The 19,095-nt window shown below is 32.3% G+C and overlaps 1 protein-coding gene across 3 annotated transcripts in view; it reads left to right on the top strand.

Moving 5' to 3' along the window:
- The first annotated feature begins 4,065 nt into the window (after positions 1-4,065).
- Positions 4,066-19,095, top strand: part of LOC127721917 (von Willebrand factor A domain-containing protein 7-like) — a 34,008-nt gene continuing 18,978 nt past the window's right edge. For all 3 annotated transcript variants that reach the window (XM_052228728.1, XM_052228727.1, XM_052228726.1), the window contains exons 1-8: positions 4,066-4,207; positions 9,318-9,563; positions 10,893-11,009; positions 13,105-13,278; positions 13,628-13,700; positions 16,472-16,563; positions 17,450-17,641; positions 18,107-18,325. In XM_052228728.1, the coding sequence (XP_052084688.1) occupies positions 9,335-9,563; positions 10,893-11,009; positions 13,105-13,278; positions 13,628-13,700; positions 16,472-16,563; positions 17,450-17,641; positions 18,107-18,325 (1,096 nt within the window). In that variant the 5' untranslated portion in view covers positions 4,066-4,207; positions 9,318-9,334. The remainder of the gene's footprint in view (positions 4,208-9,317; positions 9,564-10,892; positions 11,010-13,104; positions 13,279-13,627; positions 13,701-16,471; positions 16,564-17,449; positions 17,642-18,106; positions 18,326-19,095) is intronic.

Here is a 19,095-nt window from a genome sequence, read left to right as displayed (position 1 = left end):
TACGTGTTACAAAAATCAAACAAAAAACATCAATTTCTATGTTTATGAAACTATAGTTATTATCAATGCCCTATAAATAACAATTAGCTGATAAAACATGACGGGGATTATTACCTAAGGCAATAAAAAACGAAGCTTCTAAGGAAATAATCTATATAACTATGATACTTAACATTGTGAATCCAAGGAAGTTTTTCTTCATGAATATGTATATTTTAACGACAAGAAGAAATGTAAGAAGATATTAAAGTGTAACATTATACAAGAATTATGTATATAAATTCGGTCAAATAATTTTTAAATATAATGTAGAATGAACTGACGGTGTTGTTTTTAATCTATACATGGATATATTCATAGAAGCCTTGTATAAAAATTTAGTCTGGCATTGTTTGATCTGCAAATTTAAGTTGTTAACTCAGAAGGATTATAACCCAAGCTTATGTGAAATCATGACAAATCCCCCGACCTGGGTCAAATGCCGTAAACATCTCAACCATATCAGCTTCAAATCGCCAAATACTGCCTTCACCTCGTCTTCCTGTATGGTTGTGAAACAGTACATTGTACATATTTTTTGTTGCATGTGAACGTACGTTCTTGCATACTAGCTGATTTGTTTAAAAGTCATCATACCCAATGCGTATGGTGCGGTATTGCCAAATATATTTGTTACACGTCGTCTTTTGTCGCCGTAAGTTTCTTTTTTAAATTTTTCGTCTCTTAAACCAGTTGACCAATTCAAACCAACCTTTGACAGAATACTCTTTAGAGTATCTAGCATAGTAATCTGTGTTCTTGCCAATCAATCAACATGACCACCAAAGTTAGAAATAGGAAATGACACTTGAATGCATGTTATTATTTTATATTCTAAAACCACCTTCAGAAAAACAATATATATATACTTTCCATTTTTCCGACAAATAATAAGACAAGTCCTTTCTATTTCTATGTAGCAATATTTCATGTGCGTCTCCATTGGAAATATATTTCTCACAGTTGAGTTAATTTTACAAACGGTTTCTAGGAAGCGACAGAACCAAAGGCTATAAGTATCAAATTTAAAGTCATCCCTTCATAAGAAACTAAGGCTTCAACTCCCTCAGGCAAATTTGTACTTAGATAATTTGGCTATTATTGTTAGGTCCTTTTTGTTCATATAGCTCTTCAACTGTTTCGGTTTGAAATACTCAGCTTTGAGCGTTCCTCATGAAGGCAAATCCAGGAAAGCGCTTCGAACGCATGCAATTATATAGTGTTCTTTTCAATATGTAAGGGACGCAATCACGAGTTGGTTGACATATCAGCGTCGCAGATGACCACGGATATATTCCATTTGCGTATCCCAAACCCCGTCCTCTTTTCCACGATTATGATATCATAAAATTAAATTTTTCTACAACTTAGTACTTACCATTAGCAACATGATGTGTGCCACTAGTGTAACAGGATATGCTGATTCTCCCGGGGTGCCTGAGATCATCCCTAGTTCTTATGATTCATATTGTTTATTTTCAAGTTTTCTTGGTAGTTTTTTGTGTTGAGCGTTCAGAAACACGTTTAACGACGCCACATTCTTCATGTGCCTGTCCTCAGTCAAGAGCATGTAGTTCATCGGTTGACGTTAGTTAATGTCTGTCATATTTGTTCTCCTTTAAATTGTTTCTCATTTTTTCATATCGTTGCCTTTTAAAGCCGACTAGACGACATGAGCGTGTCTGATTGTTGAAGGCCGTAAGGTGACCTTAATTGCTCTTTATTTTATACTGTTTGTCTTTTCCTCGTTTTTCATTTTGATTCCCATTGAGCTGCCAGTTTCTATTCGACTTACGAGCTTTATTTGCCTACTTGGTATCTTCAGTCTCTGTTTTTCGTGAAGCCTATTATAATGATTTTCGAATATTTGTATTGTTGTTATCAGTTATCTAAAAACAAATTGTGATTAAAAATCATCATCATAAACATGTACAAACCAGTTATCATGACCAAAAATGTTGAATAACTTCTTAAAGTAGTTATTGCGCTTGAAATACAAATTTTAGCTTTAAATCTACATTTCAGTCAACACGACCTAATTGTCATCATCAGAGGAATTGCCCTTGGTTTATGAGTTTTGCAGTTTTTTGCATTAAAGGGTATTTTCTTGAGAACAAGAATAGTTAAAAGAAAGTTGTAGCATAACACATGAGTGGCTTATCAAGATCTACAAATATTTCTACAGTTTAAGACCAAGTGACTATATGCATAAGAAACGTCTATTCAGATGTCACGAATAGTTTCAAAACAAACTACGCATTGTACTCCTGTTATCAAATATTGTATTTCTTATTTGTTCAGTACAGTGTTTGCATTAGTTTCAATATAGGGTCTACAAAAGGGGACCATTGGGTTGATTTTTAAGAGAATGTTATCATTAATAAAGGCAACAGTAGTATACCGCTATTCGAAATTCATAAATCGATTGAGAAAAAAACAAATCCGGGTTACAAACTAAAACTGTAGGAAACACATCAAATATAAGAGGAGAACAAACTCAACACTAAAATGCAACACACACAGAAACGAACTATAATATAACGATGGCCATTTTCCTGACTTGGTACAGGTGGGTTGAACCTGGTTTTGTGGCTAGCCAAACCTCCCGCTTTTATGACAATGTTAAATATAACATTAAAATGGCAATTACATGACCGGACTACAATACAAATAAATGGGAGAACATACAGGACAGACACACACACAAGTAATAGCTATCAAAAGGTACCAGGTTTATAATTTAATACGCCAGACGCGCGTTTCGTCTACACAAGACACACCAGTGACGCTCAGATCAAAAAAGGTTCAAAAGCCATAACAAGTACAAAGTTGAAGAGCATTGAGGACCAAAAGTTCCAAAAAGTTGTGCCAAATACGGCTAAGGTTATATGCCTGGGATAAGAAAATCCGTAGTATTTAGAATAATTCATACTTTTGCAAACAGTAAATTTATAAAAATGACTATATAATAGATATACATGTTAACACCAATGTGGTGACTAACTACAGAATAAAAACGAATACGTAAAACAACCTAAATCAGCACATAAAAAAGGCACAGCCGAACAACTTATTATATGTTAGCCGAAGAAATCGACGCACAATGTGACGTCACATTTAAATTTCTATAAATTTCCAAAAAATAGGATTGAGTACAAGATAAGGTTTGTAATAATGATATAACATGCACTTATAACAATGAAAATTACAATACTTATTAATATAAAATTTTGGTAGTAATTAGATATTAATTGTATTATCAAGCTATGTCGGTATTTCTTCTAAATCAAACTGTAAACCAAATACACGTATAAATTTAGTTGACCCAAACTAATATCTTATAGATGAACTGGGTGATTTATTATCTTTACCGTAACACACGATTAGAACAGAAAAAAATAAAAATGTTACCTGTAATTCAAAAAGCTTAAACATTTTTTCACATATTGAGTTATCCTATTTTATAAAATTTCACCTATAACAATATTCTGGATTATGAACATGTGATTGTTTGTGTAAAATGTGTAGCTAGGAGTTCAACCCCCCCTTTATTTCATAGCAGTATCCATCATATCATCATTCATTCAAAACACATTGTGGCTTGGGTGAAGAGTTGTCTCATTGGCACTCATACTACGTCTTCTTATTTCTATATCAGTTCTCAGTTATTACATGTACAATTTTTGACATCTTGATTCGATTCAAAAGAATGAAACAGCATTTATACAGATATCGAAAGATGAAATGGCTGACCAATTAACATATTAACTTGGTAAAATCCTTTTTTTTTTCATTTTTAATGTCTTTAAGAACATAGTGTTGACCACAAATTAAAGAAAAACTAATTAGACAATTTCGTACAAAAATACCGATTGAGCAGTGCAGTTATAATTCCCTAACAAGGAAACATTTCATCCTCATAAAGACACGTTGTAATGTATAGTGTATTAAATGGCACAAAACTATAAAGTCATTTGGTAATGATCCAATAATTTTTGAATATCTCATTTCAGTTAACAATACGTTAAACAATATATAACAAAGGGTTTACTTTTTTTGTTCACTGTCATATGACGTTATCTTTGATACAAGGTATCGGAATTATCATTTAGACAATATACCAAAAACATACAGTTGTGGTTTTAGTTAATTGTATTTCTCTTATAATGTAAGTATTGATTTAAATTTAATATTGATAGGATGTGAGGGTGATCCTTGTCATGTCATTATTGTGATATGTTTGAGATTTGGAAGTGCTCTTACGCAAACAACGTTGATTTAAATAGAAATAATTTAATAGAAAAATACCCTCTGTGTCAGGTATAAATATATACAACAATCGCATTAATAATAGACGTATTAATTCAATCCAGGTACGGACCCAAGATATGTGTGCTTGTTGTACAAAAGTCCAAAAAGATTCGTCATATTTCAATTTGAAGTAACAATGAATACATATAAATTTTAACACTGTAGGGAAAATAACTAATATAAGACGTTACCGGACTAATCCATCCTAATATTTTTCCATCTTCTCAATAAATCAGGCATTTCATATCAAACGATAATCTTGTGTACGTATCTGTTTAGATTTCGAATGAGGTGCTAACAAACCTAATATTACAATTTCGAACATGATCTTGACCGACATTACAAAGTTATGGACTAAGGTACTCAATTCAAAAGTTCTTATACATTAAAGACTGACCGCTCATAAGTTACAATTCTGGTAACCATGATCTCGTCCTCTGTTCCTTGAGTGTGAATTACTTAATATTCGCTTCATATATGATCAACACGACGGGTGCCCCATGCGGATTGGATCTGCTTACGCTTCCGATGCTCCTGAGATCACTCCCGGATTTGTGTGAGGTTCGTGTTGCTTTGTCTTTAGTTTTCCATGTTGTGTTTTGTGTACGGTTGTTTATCTTTTCGTAGTTTTTATTTTTCGTCACGGCATTTTCCTTTTGTTTTCGACTTTGGAACTCATTTTGGTAATTTTCGCCTTTCTTTAACATCAACAGATCGATTTCTAAAGATAAAGGGGGAAAACAACTCTTTTAAAGTGTCGCTTCATCATTTCTGTAACATTAACTAAACCATTCTGATCATATAACGAACGATTTACAAATGGCAGTTTGGCGATAGCTTTGTGCAAACGAAGGAGAAGCTAGAACAAGTATAATCAGTGTTTTCTTTTCAAATAACTCCTGCAAAGTGTTAAACGGGGTACCTTCCAAAAAGTAAATGTTCCATATTATATATGAAATATCTTATCAATGTGTTGCAAAACAAATGTGAAATGGTTTCAGAAACCGACTTGAGAACAAAAACGACATGTTGTCGGAGAGAAAAATAAACAACCAGAAAGGAATCAAAAGTTCTTTCGACAGACATGTGGAAAGGGCTTATAACCGTTAATACAACAAAATCTACTTTATTGAAATCAATCGATTAATATTTGCACGTTGGATAATCATTTGTAGACGACAAATACAATATGTAAATAAAGATAAACATTTCGTTTGGAATTTCATTTTCTTTTTAACTTTGTTAATTTCTTACCAAAAATTATTATCAATTAGATTGCAGGTTAAAAGGAAGTAATTGAAGATGACTAGTCCCACCTAGTTTTTACATCCAAGATAATAGGTAGAAGTAAATCTATTTTCTACTGCCCTGTTAATTAGAAAACAAATTTGAAATAGTTAGAAACGAGTGTAAGCTTTCGGTGTAGAAATAGCGAGAAATTTGGACGAAACTCTGTGTGACGAGCAACATTTTTTGTGCAAAATTAAGCAAGGGGTGTTTTTTGTTCATACTCTTTCAAAAATTCCAGAACCATAGAGTACCCTTGAAAAATGCCATTTTTCTATCAAAAAAGCTGCGTCACCAGATGTGTTTTGCAGTTTTATTCACACCAGAGGTGTTGATAGTTCAGAATTTGGCAGTTTTATCAACAATTCTTTTATAGTAAAAACGCAGGACCCAAAAGGCTACTATTGTGGATTATGTAAATGATTACTTTATTTTAACCTTGAAACCAAATACCTACAGGATATAAATATACATGATATATATAATACAAAAGTGGAGTTTATACAAATTTTCTAAGTTTCTTTCTAAAAGTAACAAAGTTGCGAAATAAGGGGGTATATAGATTTAAACTAAGATAAACTATATCAGTTTTCAAATTTTTCAAATGTTTAAAGTTTTTTTGTCAAAACAAAAAAAAAAAACTGTTGCTACAGGCGATATGAAGCAAAGATTTTAAACCTTTTCCGAACGTGTTCATATATATACTTTAATGTGTTATTTTCCTTGAATGTAGAACTCCTGATAAATTCCAAGTATTAAATCTGGTTTTTGCAATATCATGAATTTTGTAAATAGAATGTTTTCCTGGAAATATCGTCACAAAGTATGTCAGATAATTTAGGTTAATATATGACTTTTAAAGGACACATTTAATGTAGCGTGACTAAAGACTAAACTAACTAAACAGGAAATGTAATCGAGGTCTGTACAATTATAAATAAGTCCAATGCTATTTGCGCGCATCCACAGAATTCAAATTGACATGATATGACAGCTGCTTAGTGAGTATCTTAAGATGCGTTTTAGTTATTAAAGTCGAAAGGTTGCTGTCTCATAGTTGTTAACCTTACATCGGTTTTTAAAAACAATGGATTTCAATTCCTAGTTTGTTGTTAATTCGTGATAATTTTTATATCATTTAAAAGCGATTTTCCATTTTACTTTTTATAGAACAAAAATATTTGAAACGAGCTATTTGTTGGGCCGTCATGTTGATGTCTTTTTGCGTGTTTACTACGATCTGGGTTAGTTCATTATAATCGTATATCATGAAAATTAAACAATAGAAATATTATGTTTAAACCTCTAAACGTCACGTCTTAGAATTGTCAAATATGTAGTTATATAACTATACTGTCATATCTGACAATTTGTAGGTCATAAATTAAAACTATAAATTATTGTGCTGCATACAAAACAAATACACACCTCACTCTTAGTTTAAACTTCTTGTTCTGCCATAAATGTATATAACTATTAGTAAATGTTAATGTAATTTTAACTCGAAATGAATTAGAAACAAAATAAAGTTAAAACGTGTATAATATTGGTAAAATATCTGTATAGTATGTCCATATTACTAGTATTATCTTCATTTTGCAGAAATTGCACTCCTTAAAAAAATACCGCATTAGTTAATGCACTCTACTCATATAAGTTGTCCCAAAATATATCCGTTTGTTGTTGGAATACATCATCTACATTATTACTAAACTAGAAATAGTTTTGCAAAAAGTGTCTGCAGACTCTTCATTGTGTACTAGTACAAATAGTATCGACATGCTGTGTGAACCGTTCCTTTCCTATTACCTAAAGCTTTGTCATGTTCAATACATACATCATGTACATGTTTTTGTGGTAACTTTCAGACATTTGTCTTGACCTAAATGCATTGCTTTGTTAAATTATCAAATAGTAGAAGGATTTCTATAAACATATGATGAAACTTAAAGCAACGAAGGATTTTCTACGTGCAGTTTCCTCGGTTTTTATAATTAAATAATTTTTTTGTGTATAGCTGTGCCTATAACCTCTTTCAAACATGGACATACAATTTTTGACATTCCAGTAAATAAAGAATGCCCCAATCCGTCCGTCAGTTTTGTTTTCTCATCTTTTGCCAAACATGTTCTAAACCAGAGTATGTGTCTTCAAAGAACGCTCTCATATTATATTTTGTGTCATGAAACTACGCACCTGCACACGAACAATTCAAGCAGAGAAGTAGAAATGTAAATTATCTGCAATAATACTTTATTCTCCTTTTTATTCGTGTTTTTTATTATTCGAGCCACTCTGATGAGTCTTTTGTAGACAAAACGCGCGATTGGCGTACCAAATCATTAGCCTGTTAACTTTGATAAATTTTATTATTAAAATTTAGTTACTAATTTATTTTCAAGTGGTATAACAGAGACAGTGTGTGTTTTTTGTTTAACTTTTCTATTGATTGAATACTTTCAACTCGTAGGTAAGGTAAGGTAAATCTTGATATATTACACAATAAGTTTATCGTGTAAAAAAGTTTTAATGCAAATTCCCAATAGCTGTTTAAATCCGACGGTGTAAATGTGTCTCCTTCAGTTATCATATGTAGGATCCTTGATATTGTAGAAATCTTAGAACCACTAAATTTAAATGCAAATTCAAACTTGTCAAATCTCCTTAGACTCCCACTAACAAAAAATAAACATCTAAAATGCGGACATCTTATTGAGAAAATTAACCACTAAAGACTTAAAACTAAATGAAGCTGCTCGGTTGATTGCTTCAAAAGACCTAAAAAAAAAATCAAGAGTCAAACTGAGATGGTACATTTGAAAAGAGGAATAACGTATACATCACAAGCTTGAAACGCAAAAGACCTTCTACTGTACAATAAGATATGTATGTATGTCGTACTACAATTTTCAGCTTTGCTGAAATTTCAGGTTCCGAAAAGGTTTGACTTTCACTCTAATAGAGTCTGTTTTTTTACTGGAGAATAACAACCCAATCCACTTTAATTTGAAATTGTAAACGAGGGCATTTTATCATAATAATTTTCAAGTCGTTTAGTCTCATCAGTCATGCTCGAATAATTTGTAGTAAATAGAACCTTTCCGCGAAGACCTATACAAGGTAAATAAGTTGCCGGTTTAAAACGTTAACAAAAGAGAATTTAAGAAAATAAAATAAGGTTAAGATTTTTTCGTTGAATAGTAAATGCATGAATACGTTTTAAAATGAAATAAATTTTAAGAAATGCTTTTTATATCCTACCGACTATCAGATACCTACACAAACATAAATATCTATTACTTTCCTTTTAACATTAGCTTTGTACACTTTATGTATCAAATTTAGGCCATGTAGGCGGTTAGCACGTGACATCGCTAAACCAATTGAAATTTATGGAATATGTGAAGGATAAGATATAATTTTGCACTTTCTACTATTTATAGTGTACTGTCTATGTGAAACTTGCACAAACATGACTATTTAATACACTTACTTTTTGATGGTTAACAGATACTGTCTCATATCGGGTAACGTCAGGAACAATAACACTTAAACACTATATTAATTAGATAAACACGGTCAACACATGACGTTGTGCAACCGATTAAGTTCTCTGGAATCTGTAAAAGGTAGAATATGTTTGAACAAGGTAATTAATAACTTATAAATTGAAATTGTAGAAAACATCAACACGACAATGACAATATTAAAATCATGCATCTGGATGTTAATTCTGGGGTACCATCCTTCAGAAGGATTTCAATCAGATTCAACGACCGGGAGTGCATATTATACCAAACACCATGCAGACATAACAGGTTTTGCTATTAGGATTGCTGTTGGTAGATTTTTAACGGATAACAACTTGATAGTACTAGATGATGAAACCGATGTAACCAGCATAGTCAGTCATTTCTTTGGGGATGGTTAGTACTAACGTTAATTTCTGATACAAGGATTAACTGTTGATCGGATTTCTCCTTCCAACAATAGAGACACTAAAGCAAAATCATCTCAGGTGGATTGTCCTGTAGTTAGTTGGATCATTGTCCTTCGTTCTAAAAAAAAAAACAAAACAACAGGATGGTGTTTTTATTGTTATGTCATATTTCATGTTATGACAATGACATTCTATATCCGTTGATTATTGTTTTTTTACGTGTGAGCGAATTGCCTTTACACTCGCGTTCACATTTACATTTCAATCCCAAAACAGAAATTATATATATACATCGGTATAATCGGTGTTTACACTGTCTGTAACACTCTGTTTCAGTTTTTTTTAAAACTGCATATCACGGCTTTGTGACGTCAATTATGTTGACCTGGCCTAAATAACTTTGACCCGGACATATCACCAACGTCATAATGAATGAACCGACATTGATAAGTTTGATTCGAACTTATCACTTCATCTTCAGGTTTGCTGTTGAAACAAAGAAAGACACTTATTTCTATCAAGCAAATACACAAATACAATCCGATAAATCAATTATCAGGTTATCTGCATATTGATATTGTAAAATATCACCTGCTCGACACAATATGAAGCCTTTTTGAACACGATTGTGTCTTGCATCTAATATTTTACAATATCAATATACAGGCAACCTGATAATCAGGTACTGAACAATATACTTGAAACAGAATGGTATTCCTTGTAAACAAACGATATGGCGTTTGGATCTCACCAAATATAATAAAGGAGTTCATAGTTAGATACCCATTTCTCATTTTAATTGATATGGAGAAAATGAGATATCTTTTTTCTGTAGTATATGTATATCTCATATAAGACTAGACTATTTGTGTTAATTAATTCAGCAAGCTATATATTATCATATTTTCCAAACTGCAGACCATATTTGACAAAACATCTATAAAGCACCTTTATAGGTGGGAATGACATGAGCCAATATGATATACACATGTATAGCATCGATTTTCTTTGGAATTTCGTGGAGATATATTTCAAACTGAAAATGTTACTGTCTCTAATTGACAAAGGGTATTTTTGGCAATAAAAAGTGTAACTAATTCAAATTTTTATTTACAAAGAAATGTATAAACATATCATTTAAAATTCATTATAGTATTTTTGAGTTCTGTAAACATTACGGTGAAACATAAATAAAAGGGATCTGCAGTGTTATCACAAAATGTGATCTGTTTTTACATCATTCCGTCCCTTTATCTCAACCATTAAACATGACAAATTGTTTGTATCGATAGAAACTTTTAACATATCATTTCAGATTCAGATGGATATGAGAAATTTGTTGAAAAGCAAAACGAAATAGTAGAAAATGTAAAAAACCAGGAAAGGTCGAAGGAAGCTCATATTCACTGCAATTCAGAACAAATTGAATTGGGTAAGACAATTTATAATGTACATGGTAATAAACGTATGACCATATGAATAACCCGCACAAGTGTGCGTGGTATTATATGGTTTGTATCATACCTTGATCTTTTACTAGATGATGACGTAGATGGACGACATCAAACTAGAATCTAATACAAAGGTGATGATGTCAACCGTCCATTTACAACTTCCGATTTCTAAGCAGTAGTATATTTTCTGTTCCATTGTATGACGTTTACACGTCTCTAGTAATACTGTCCGCTCAACCATATTCAGGTGTGTGACCTTCACACATAAACTGGTCAATCAGAGTTATGGAACAAACGACTGAGAATAAAATTACACCAATATGACGTGTGTCAGCTCACTAGCAACCTGTTATTGCAGAATCTGTAAATACATAAACAGACGTACGTTGAGTAATAATGTTCAAGCACAGATGTTCTATTCTCGATTGTGACTTTCATTTTTTTGTACATATGTTTTCGGTATTTAAGACAATAATCAATACTTATGACACTCTATTGTCAAAAATACATGCAAATTATAATCAGAAGTTAACATATGATACGTTTGCTTTGATATCCATATACACTGAACTATGTTTCTATTTTAGTAAACAATTGTAAACTCTAGGTAAACTTTAAAGTATGTTACGCAGTATACATTTTTTCGATACCAGAAAAAAATCGTTCATTCTGTAATTCATCCATTGTGTCTTATTCCCAATTCAATTGTGAGTGTTGATTCCTATGTCGTGAGATGCATGCATATAATGAAAGGTATAAGAATCGCAAATACAAAAATTTGCTTCCAGTCAAAGCGTGTGTTCAATGTCGAGAAAGGGTGTAATATCTTTAGAAATATTGTAATTTAACAATCATTTTTCCTCATTGAACGTTCAATCGATTTATCATGTTTATTTAATTTTTTTTAATTTTCTTTGAATTCTCTTTTAATCGTTCGTAAATGTCTGTTATATAGCATGACTTAGTGTATGTTTGCATTGCATTTCATTGAATTAAGCTGCTGTCTGTCGTTTTATTAGATGTTTTTTTTTGTTGCTTTATATCGAACTGATGAGTTAAGCCCTTATCAACTGATTTTTATAGTTTGTTCTTATATAGTAATGTTACACTACTGTCTAAGGTTAGATGGCGGGTTTAACGGAGTCAAGTCAGGAGCCTGGAATTCAGTAGTTGCCGTTTGTTGCTGTATATCATGTTTCTGCTATTCATTGTTTTGTTCATAAATCAGACGGTAATTTTCTCGTTTGAATTGTTTACATTTGTCATTTCGGAGCCTTTTATAGCTGACTATTCGGTATAGGTTTACTCATTTTTGAAGACCGCGCGCTGACCTATAATTGTTATCTTCTATGTCAGTTGGTCTTTGTTGGAGAGTTGTTTCATTGGCAGTCATACCACATCTCCTTTTTTATGTATGCTGAACACAGGATCAATTCAACAGACAGCAGAAAACAGCAGCGCAAAACTGTTTCATTTATTTCAAATATCGTTTTAAAGACAAAAAACAGAATAGCGTTTGCTATAATGGTTAAATATCCGTGTTAAACATATCTATATTTTCGACTTATACAGTTGCATATCTACTAAACATTAACACCTAATGGAAGCGCTTTCGTCAATGTAGTAAGACTCTTAAGCCAAAAATAGAATCTGACAATCCAAACAGTTTGAATCCTTACAAATTTATTTATTTAACCTTCAAATTTGACCTATAAGATTGGTTTACTAGTATCACTGCATGTTCTGTAATAACTCAAAATGATCAAGATAACAGGCGGCTTAAAGTGTGACACGACAGACGCGCGTTTCGTCTGCATAACACTTATCGCTCCCACTGGAATCATAATTATTAAAATATTTTCAAATTGAAGAGAATTGAAAACCGAAAATAGGGAAAAGTTGTGCAAAATATGCTAAGGTCGTCTTTGGCTGGAAGTAGAAAAAACTCAATTAATTACAAAAAATGAAAATATTTTACAGAATTAAATGTATCAATTGATATATAAATGCCTTCCCAGAAGTACTTACTACTGGCTTTTGATACTACAACACTCTTTGTTATCTGTGTTTCAGCTCACAACCATGTAATCAAAATTAGAGGACAAATTAAGAAAATTGCACAAAGTGCGGAACCAAATTTCTCATTGATTCGACAATTGATTGGGAAGTGCCTTTTCACAATACAAGCTTTTTATAGCGGATCTAACTGGGTTGAAATGAACGGTGATGAGGTTTACACAGACTTTGGTAAGCTTTAACAGATATATACTTTTCACAAAAATAGTAATATCATCAAAATCGAGTTAGACGAGTTGTACATTTTGCAATGATTGGATCATTCAAAATGTCAGAAATAATTTTCTCGTTAGATGTTTATAATTATATCTAGCTGTTAATCCGTATGCCCAATTTCGTTCATGAACAGCCATTTTACAGTTGTTACAATAAATAGTGTCAATAGTGTCAAAATGAAATAAATAAACAGCACATACCAATCTACATATGCATGTAAGTAAATTTAGATTATTTTGATCGACGAAGTTCATGAAGTAAAACGATTGCTACTCTATGTTGATGTTTCTTTCCTGTGTCACAGGAGTACCAAATAAAACGTTAATGGATATTGCTGGTGTAACATTGGACACTTGCCAAGATTGTGACAATTCTGGGTAAGTAGAGTAAATACAATTGCGAAGTAAAAAATAACAAGTAAAATTAATGTTAATGTTAATACGTAAAACTACCATCCATCTGACATTATTAACAATAGCTACACTAGGTAGTTACGGTAACAGAGGACGTCCGGTATGAAGGTCGGGGAAACTTGGACTGCCACTGGAATATGACTGTTTTTACCAAGAAATCTTACGACTAAAATTGATCGTAGGTTATACTGAAATGTTCATGACTTACGAGTAGTTTTTTCTCGTAATATTTTTTTGAAATGAGTCGCTGCTCCTTGTTAACGCATGCTGCTTGCACATGCTTCTCCCTTACATGAACAAACAAGGTCTTGTCGAGAGTCTGATGTCATTTGTTCTTCAAAGAAAACTTGCTCTTACTCGTCATTTTGCTAAATTTTCCAACCAAACTATTATGGCTGCCTTTATTTGGGTTGGCAACATTTGTATCTTTATATATAGTCAACTGTTGTCTTAGCGATTTATTGAACTTGTATTTTAAGCCGTATAACGCAGTAAAAACACTCTAGCATCATATGTAGCACTATCAAGATCACCGTTTGCCGAAGTGGCTTGTTTTTGTTCTACGGAGGTTGCCAACCGACTTTTTACCAATTCCACAAAAACTTGAAGTGAAATAAAATCCAGTCTAGACATGAATGATCGGCAGAATTTCGGTGACAACTTGGTCAAAAGACGAAACATTGGCATCAACTGGGCTGAATCGTCTGTTATCCTTGAAGCTGTCAATGGAACCATTCTGAACACATACTTCTTAAGTTTGTAATTTTAAACATCAGGTAGAAAAACATAGCATCAGCATGAAAAGCATGAAAAATCATTGTGATATCTGTCTCTTCATGGTTACAGCGGGAAGTCGGTTTTTTAACATTTTTGATTTTCCTTTGATGCTATTTGCGGCTTAAAACATTGTAAAAGGCGTCGCCAATTGAAATGACGCTTGCAAATTAAATGTTCGATTTGCCATGTCCTTTTTTTTTTTAGAAAAGAACACTTTGGCATCTATGTAGTGCTTCTTAAGTTTAGTCTTCAGTTTAGAGTAATTGCAGTAGGTTTTACTTAATATGTTAGTTGGTAAGAAAGACTGGTCATTATCAACATTGATTAAATAAGAAGAGTCTTTTTGTCACGAATAATGTCTTTGTCTACAATATTAACTACTCTTTGTGTAATTTCGTCTTTGTGTCAAGCATACAATGTATGGCCAAACAACGTGCAGCATGATAAACTGCATTATTATCATACTTTACTTGGTTTATCATATCAGCGTCGCCTGCTCTCACAGTAACATTTTTTAAATTTGCTAATTTTCCAGCATATTATGTAATGTTTTCACTTTTTTTAAGAAATGTTCTTGCAAATTATACACTTTAATGTATCGAGAGGCCGGGTCAACATTACTTTCAACCAACAAAGAATCGGACAAATCTGGCTTCATATTTGGTGCTTCCTTTTCAGTCGTGCTACTGGTTTCAAATTCTGTTTACTTGTGAAGCTTTTAAAACAAGTCCTGTGATACCTAAATATGTTTGAATAACTTTACGTATCATTACATACGTCTCAGTGCTGCAGCATTTAGCAGACTTTTTATTCTAGATTCTGTTGATGTTTTTAAAGTTTCAACAAATTTGTCAATTCCAACTTCAGAGCACTTTTTCTTGACATCGGACGGAGCCACTTTTAACAAACTAGTGTAATTGTCCTTTTACTTGAATGTCCAACAGATAGAACACACCTGAAAACAAAACGCACCGTACACTGATTGTCATTTTTTACGGTTAAATTCAACAAACACGACTAATCAGCAATACCTAATAACATGAATAAACCGTAAAGCTTCAGAAATTCTAAAGTAAACAAGAAATACGCGTGATAATAACTGAAAATGGCCATCGCAAAATTACCTAATGTGGACTGATTGATAACTAGAAACAAGAACAGCGTCGGTTCATGTGTAACACATATCCGGAATTGAAATTCTTATAAAATGCAGATGTTTAATCAATTATATTGCTTATTACTAATTTTCTTCAAAAAGTAAACCAAGTCAATTGAAGTATCATACGACGGCTTTACGGTCGTACCTTTAAAATACACTTTTATTGCAAGTGCAAATAATGACGGGTGCAAAACAGTGATTTTTTTGTGTTTTTTTCACAATTTTCAGATATCCTGTGCTTTAAATATAGTACTCATTAAAAATGCCCTTAAAATGTATGAAGTTCAAAATAACCATATTCGCCAATTTAGTTCACAAATCATGCTTAGAAAAGGGTTAACTATGATATTAGTCTATCGAAACAGTAGTTGGGTCTTCGGTGAGAGTTGGGTAACGTCAGTTAAGGTCGTTTTTGATGTCACTGTCACCACATTTGATATTTACGACAAATATTTTTTTGAAGTTGAATAATCGATAGACATTTTAAGACATTAAAATTCCATGAGGAATTTAGGTAATTTAAACTCGTTAACTTAGCGTCTTTTCAACTTTTGCCGCCCCACTCATTTCAGAAGATGTTTTCCTTGTTTAATCAATTATTTGCATTTTAATTTTTGTTTGGAAAGTTTTTTACTAACAGCTGCATAAAAAACAATCATGTAATATAATTAGTGTCGAATTAACAGACTAAATGGACAGTTTTCATTAATTGATGAAACGGAATGACTGCAAAGACCTGAACAAACTTAGAAACAACTAACAACACTTTTATTGCTTACACATAATTGTCTTTTTGTAGCAAAAACGAGAGTTCCTGCAAAAACAATTTATTGGTAAATGATATGTTGACTAGTGGTTATCAGACAGGTCAGGATGTGCAACCTCCATACAGTATGTATATAAAAAAGACGAATGGTATATAGAGCCCCTGATTGGTGTTAAAGTCGTGTGATGGAATTTGGATGGTGCATAATGGAAATGGGGTGGTGTAAATGAGAGGCAACGAATACCAAAGGGATAATTAAACTCATGAGTCGAAAAGAAACTGACAATAACATGGCAGAAAACAAAAACAAAAAATACGATGTAAAAACAAACAGCGGTACAGCGTACGGTGCAGTGTTTTTTTAGGAATGATTTATCATGCGATTGTAATTTGACAGGACTTGTTGCATTTCTCTCCATAAATAGGAATCAGAATATATATCCTCCGTTTCGATTTTCTTTTTTTTTAAATGTTTCTTGGTTTTGTTTTCGCCATTATATATTTCAATACTGTGCAAAACTACAAAAACTCAGTATAACGGAACTAAAAATAACTTTCATATGAGTAGGAGGATACACTATTAGTATGTGTTTACAACCAGGTATATCCAAATATCTTCTTCTAAAAATGCATGTAACAAGTCAGAAATATGACAGTTTTCCAGTCGTTCTTTTAGTTCATACAGTCAAAAGTTTGATTCCCCCAGGTCTAATGGACTTTCCCTATTTGAATATACCGTTGGAGAACGATATATTTGTTAATACAATTTTAGTGAATGTCGAAGGACGTATGTGAACCTTTTGATGGCTATATTCTATTGTTTTGGGTTGTTGTACCATTGATGTTAATTAAACATCCTTTTTTAAGATAGGTACTTAATGATCCAATAAAAAAACAAACATGGTGAGTATTTTTTTTTTAATGGATCAATTAGACTCAGTTTTATAAAATAAACAATTTGTTTTTAGAATTTTCGAAATTCATGTATGTACAAATAACAAATAATTGTAGAAACTAGTGGCGATATCGATCAAGGAAAGTGTGGATTCGGAGGACGAAATGACCCAGAAAATGGTTATCGAACTGCAATAGGAGGAATCAACAAAGACAGTTTAGACCCAAAGTATTCACCTCATCATCATCTTCACTATCAAGCATTTTATGCTGCACGAAATGCCACAGTTCAATTTCTAATAGATACACGTATGTTTCATGAAGATTTAAACATTTAATTATATGTCAGTGTTGTGTTAAAAGAAAAAAAAAAATTCTTTTCCATACTCATCGATTTTCTTTTTATTTAATCAATGTGAGGTTCGTTTAATCACAGTTCTTTATGGGTCGAAATTCAAATATAACGTCAAATTTTATTGCTTTTTCTGATGATTTCACATAGAAAGAACACATTGTTTTTGCAGATCATTAAACAAGGAGAATAATATTTGTTTGCATATCGACTAAAAATCATTAGACAAACAGATTCAACCACCTAATTTCGTGCAAAACAATATTTGTCCACTCTCGACGGATACATTTCTAAATTTCAAAATCTTAATGTCTTGAATGGAGAAATATCGTATCACACTCGATGCAGTGGTAGAATCTCTCGATTAGTACATTTGATGATGTCCGTTAAAACATTTTATTTACACACATATTTTGTTACAGAAAGTGGTATCATTAACGAGGTGAATATAGACACATTTATACAGATTTTTGGCTTGTTGAAAAGATACAAGGCGTCATTTGGCTTCGTAATAGACGACACCAGTTCTATGGGAGCCATTATTGCTCAAGTTCAAAAGGCATGCATAGATATTATGACGAATGTCTTGGGTACAGTAAATGCGCCATCCAATTACATCTTAGTAACTTTTAACGACCCAGGTAGGTTATTTGAGTTGAGTTGAGTTTCAACTAATTAACACTGTAATGCATATCCAGCTTTAGAATATTGACTTATTTACCATCAATTGAAATTAATGTGACACACACGTATTTATTAATTATATACAATATCAAAATTTAGGAGTAATGGTCATAATAGTTTTCCATAAGATTTTCATTAGCACTAGCTAGTATATATTGCAACTGTTTTAACGTAATTTGATATAAAGGGCACGCATTACTTTAAGACGTGAGAAACAATCTATGTAAAATTAAATACTTTTTCTCTGAGACCGTTTGCCGGAGGGCGCGGATTTCCTAATAGCAATTTTTTGGCATTCCTAAATGAATTTAAAAAATGTATAGTACAAAGGGCATAATGTTAGTCTAAATCAAACGCCTTGGACGAATTAGTTTTGATTGACAATATGAAAATACGATTGTTTTTGTTTAGGAAGACAATTCAAAGCAAATGTGAAAAACACAAACTGCTGTAATCGGCTGAACACCAAAATAAACAAAACCAAGGATTCAAACAGGTAACCATCTTCTGCAATGCATATATAACCTGCTACGCGAGTCTACACTTAAGAGAAATGCCACAATCGGGAAAAGGACACAATCGGTAAATTACAAACAGACGTTATGTTTACACTTAACTAAGAGTAAGTTTGTTCAATAACGCGAATCAATGCCATTTTAACCTCCTCACATTTGTCGTATTTATTCTCTAAAATCGAATTTCCAAAGATAAAAGAAAGCTAATGTTC

The sequence above is a fragment of the Mytilus californianus genome, unplaced genomic scaffold, assembly GCF_021869535.1.
Source record: "Mytilus californianus isolate M0D057914Y unplaced genomic scaffold, xbMytCali1.0.p SCAF_12, whole genome shotgun sequence".
In the NCBI taxonomy this organism is placed as follows: Eukaryota; Metazoa; Mollusca; class Bivalvia; order Mytilida; family Mytilidae; genus Mytilus; species Mytilus californianus.
The sequence above is the reverse complement of the archived record's forward strand: the minus strand, read 5'-3'. Positions and strand labels throughout refer to the sequence as shown.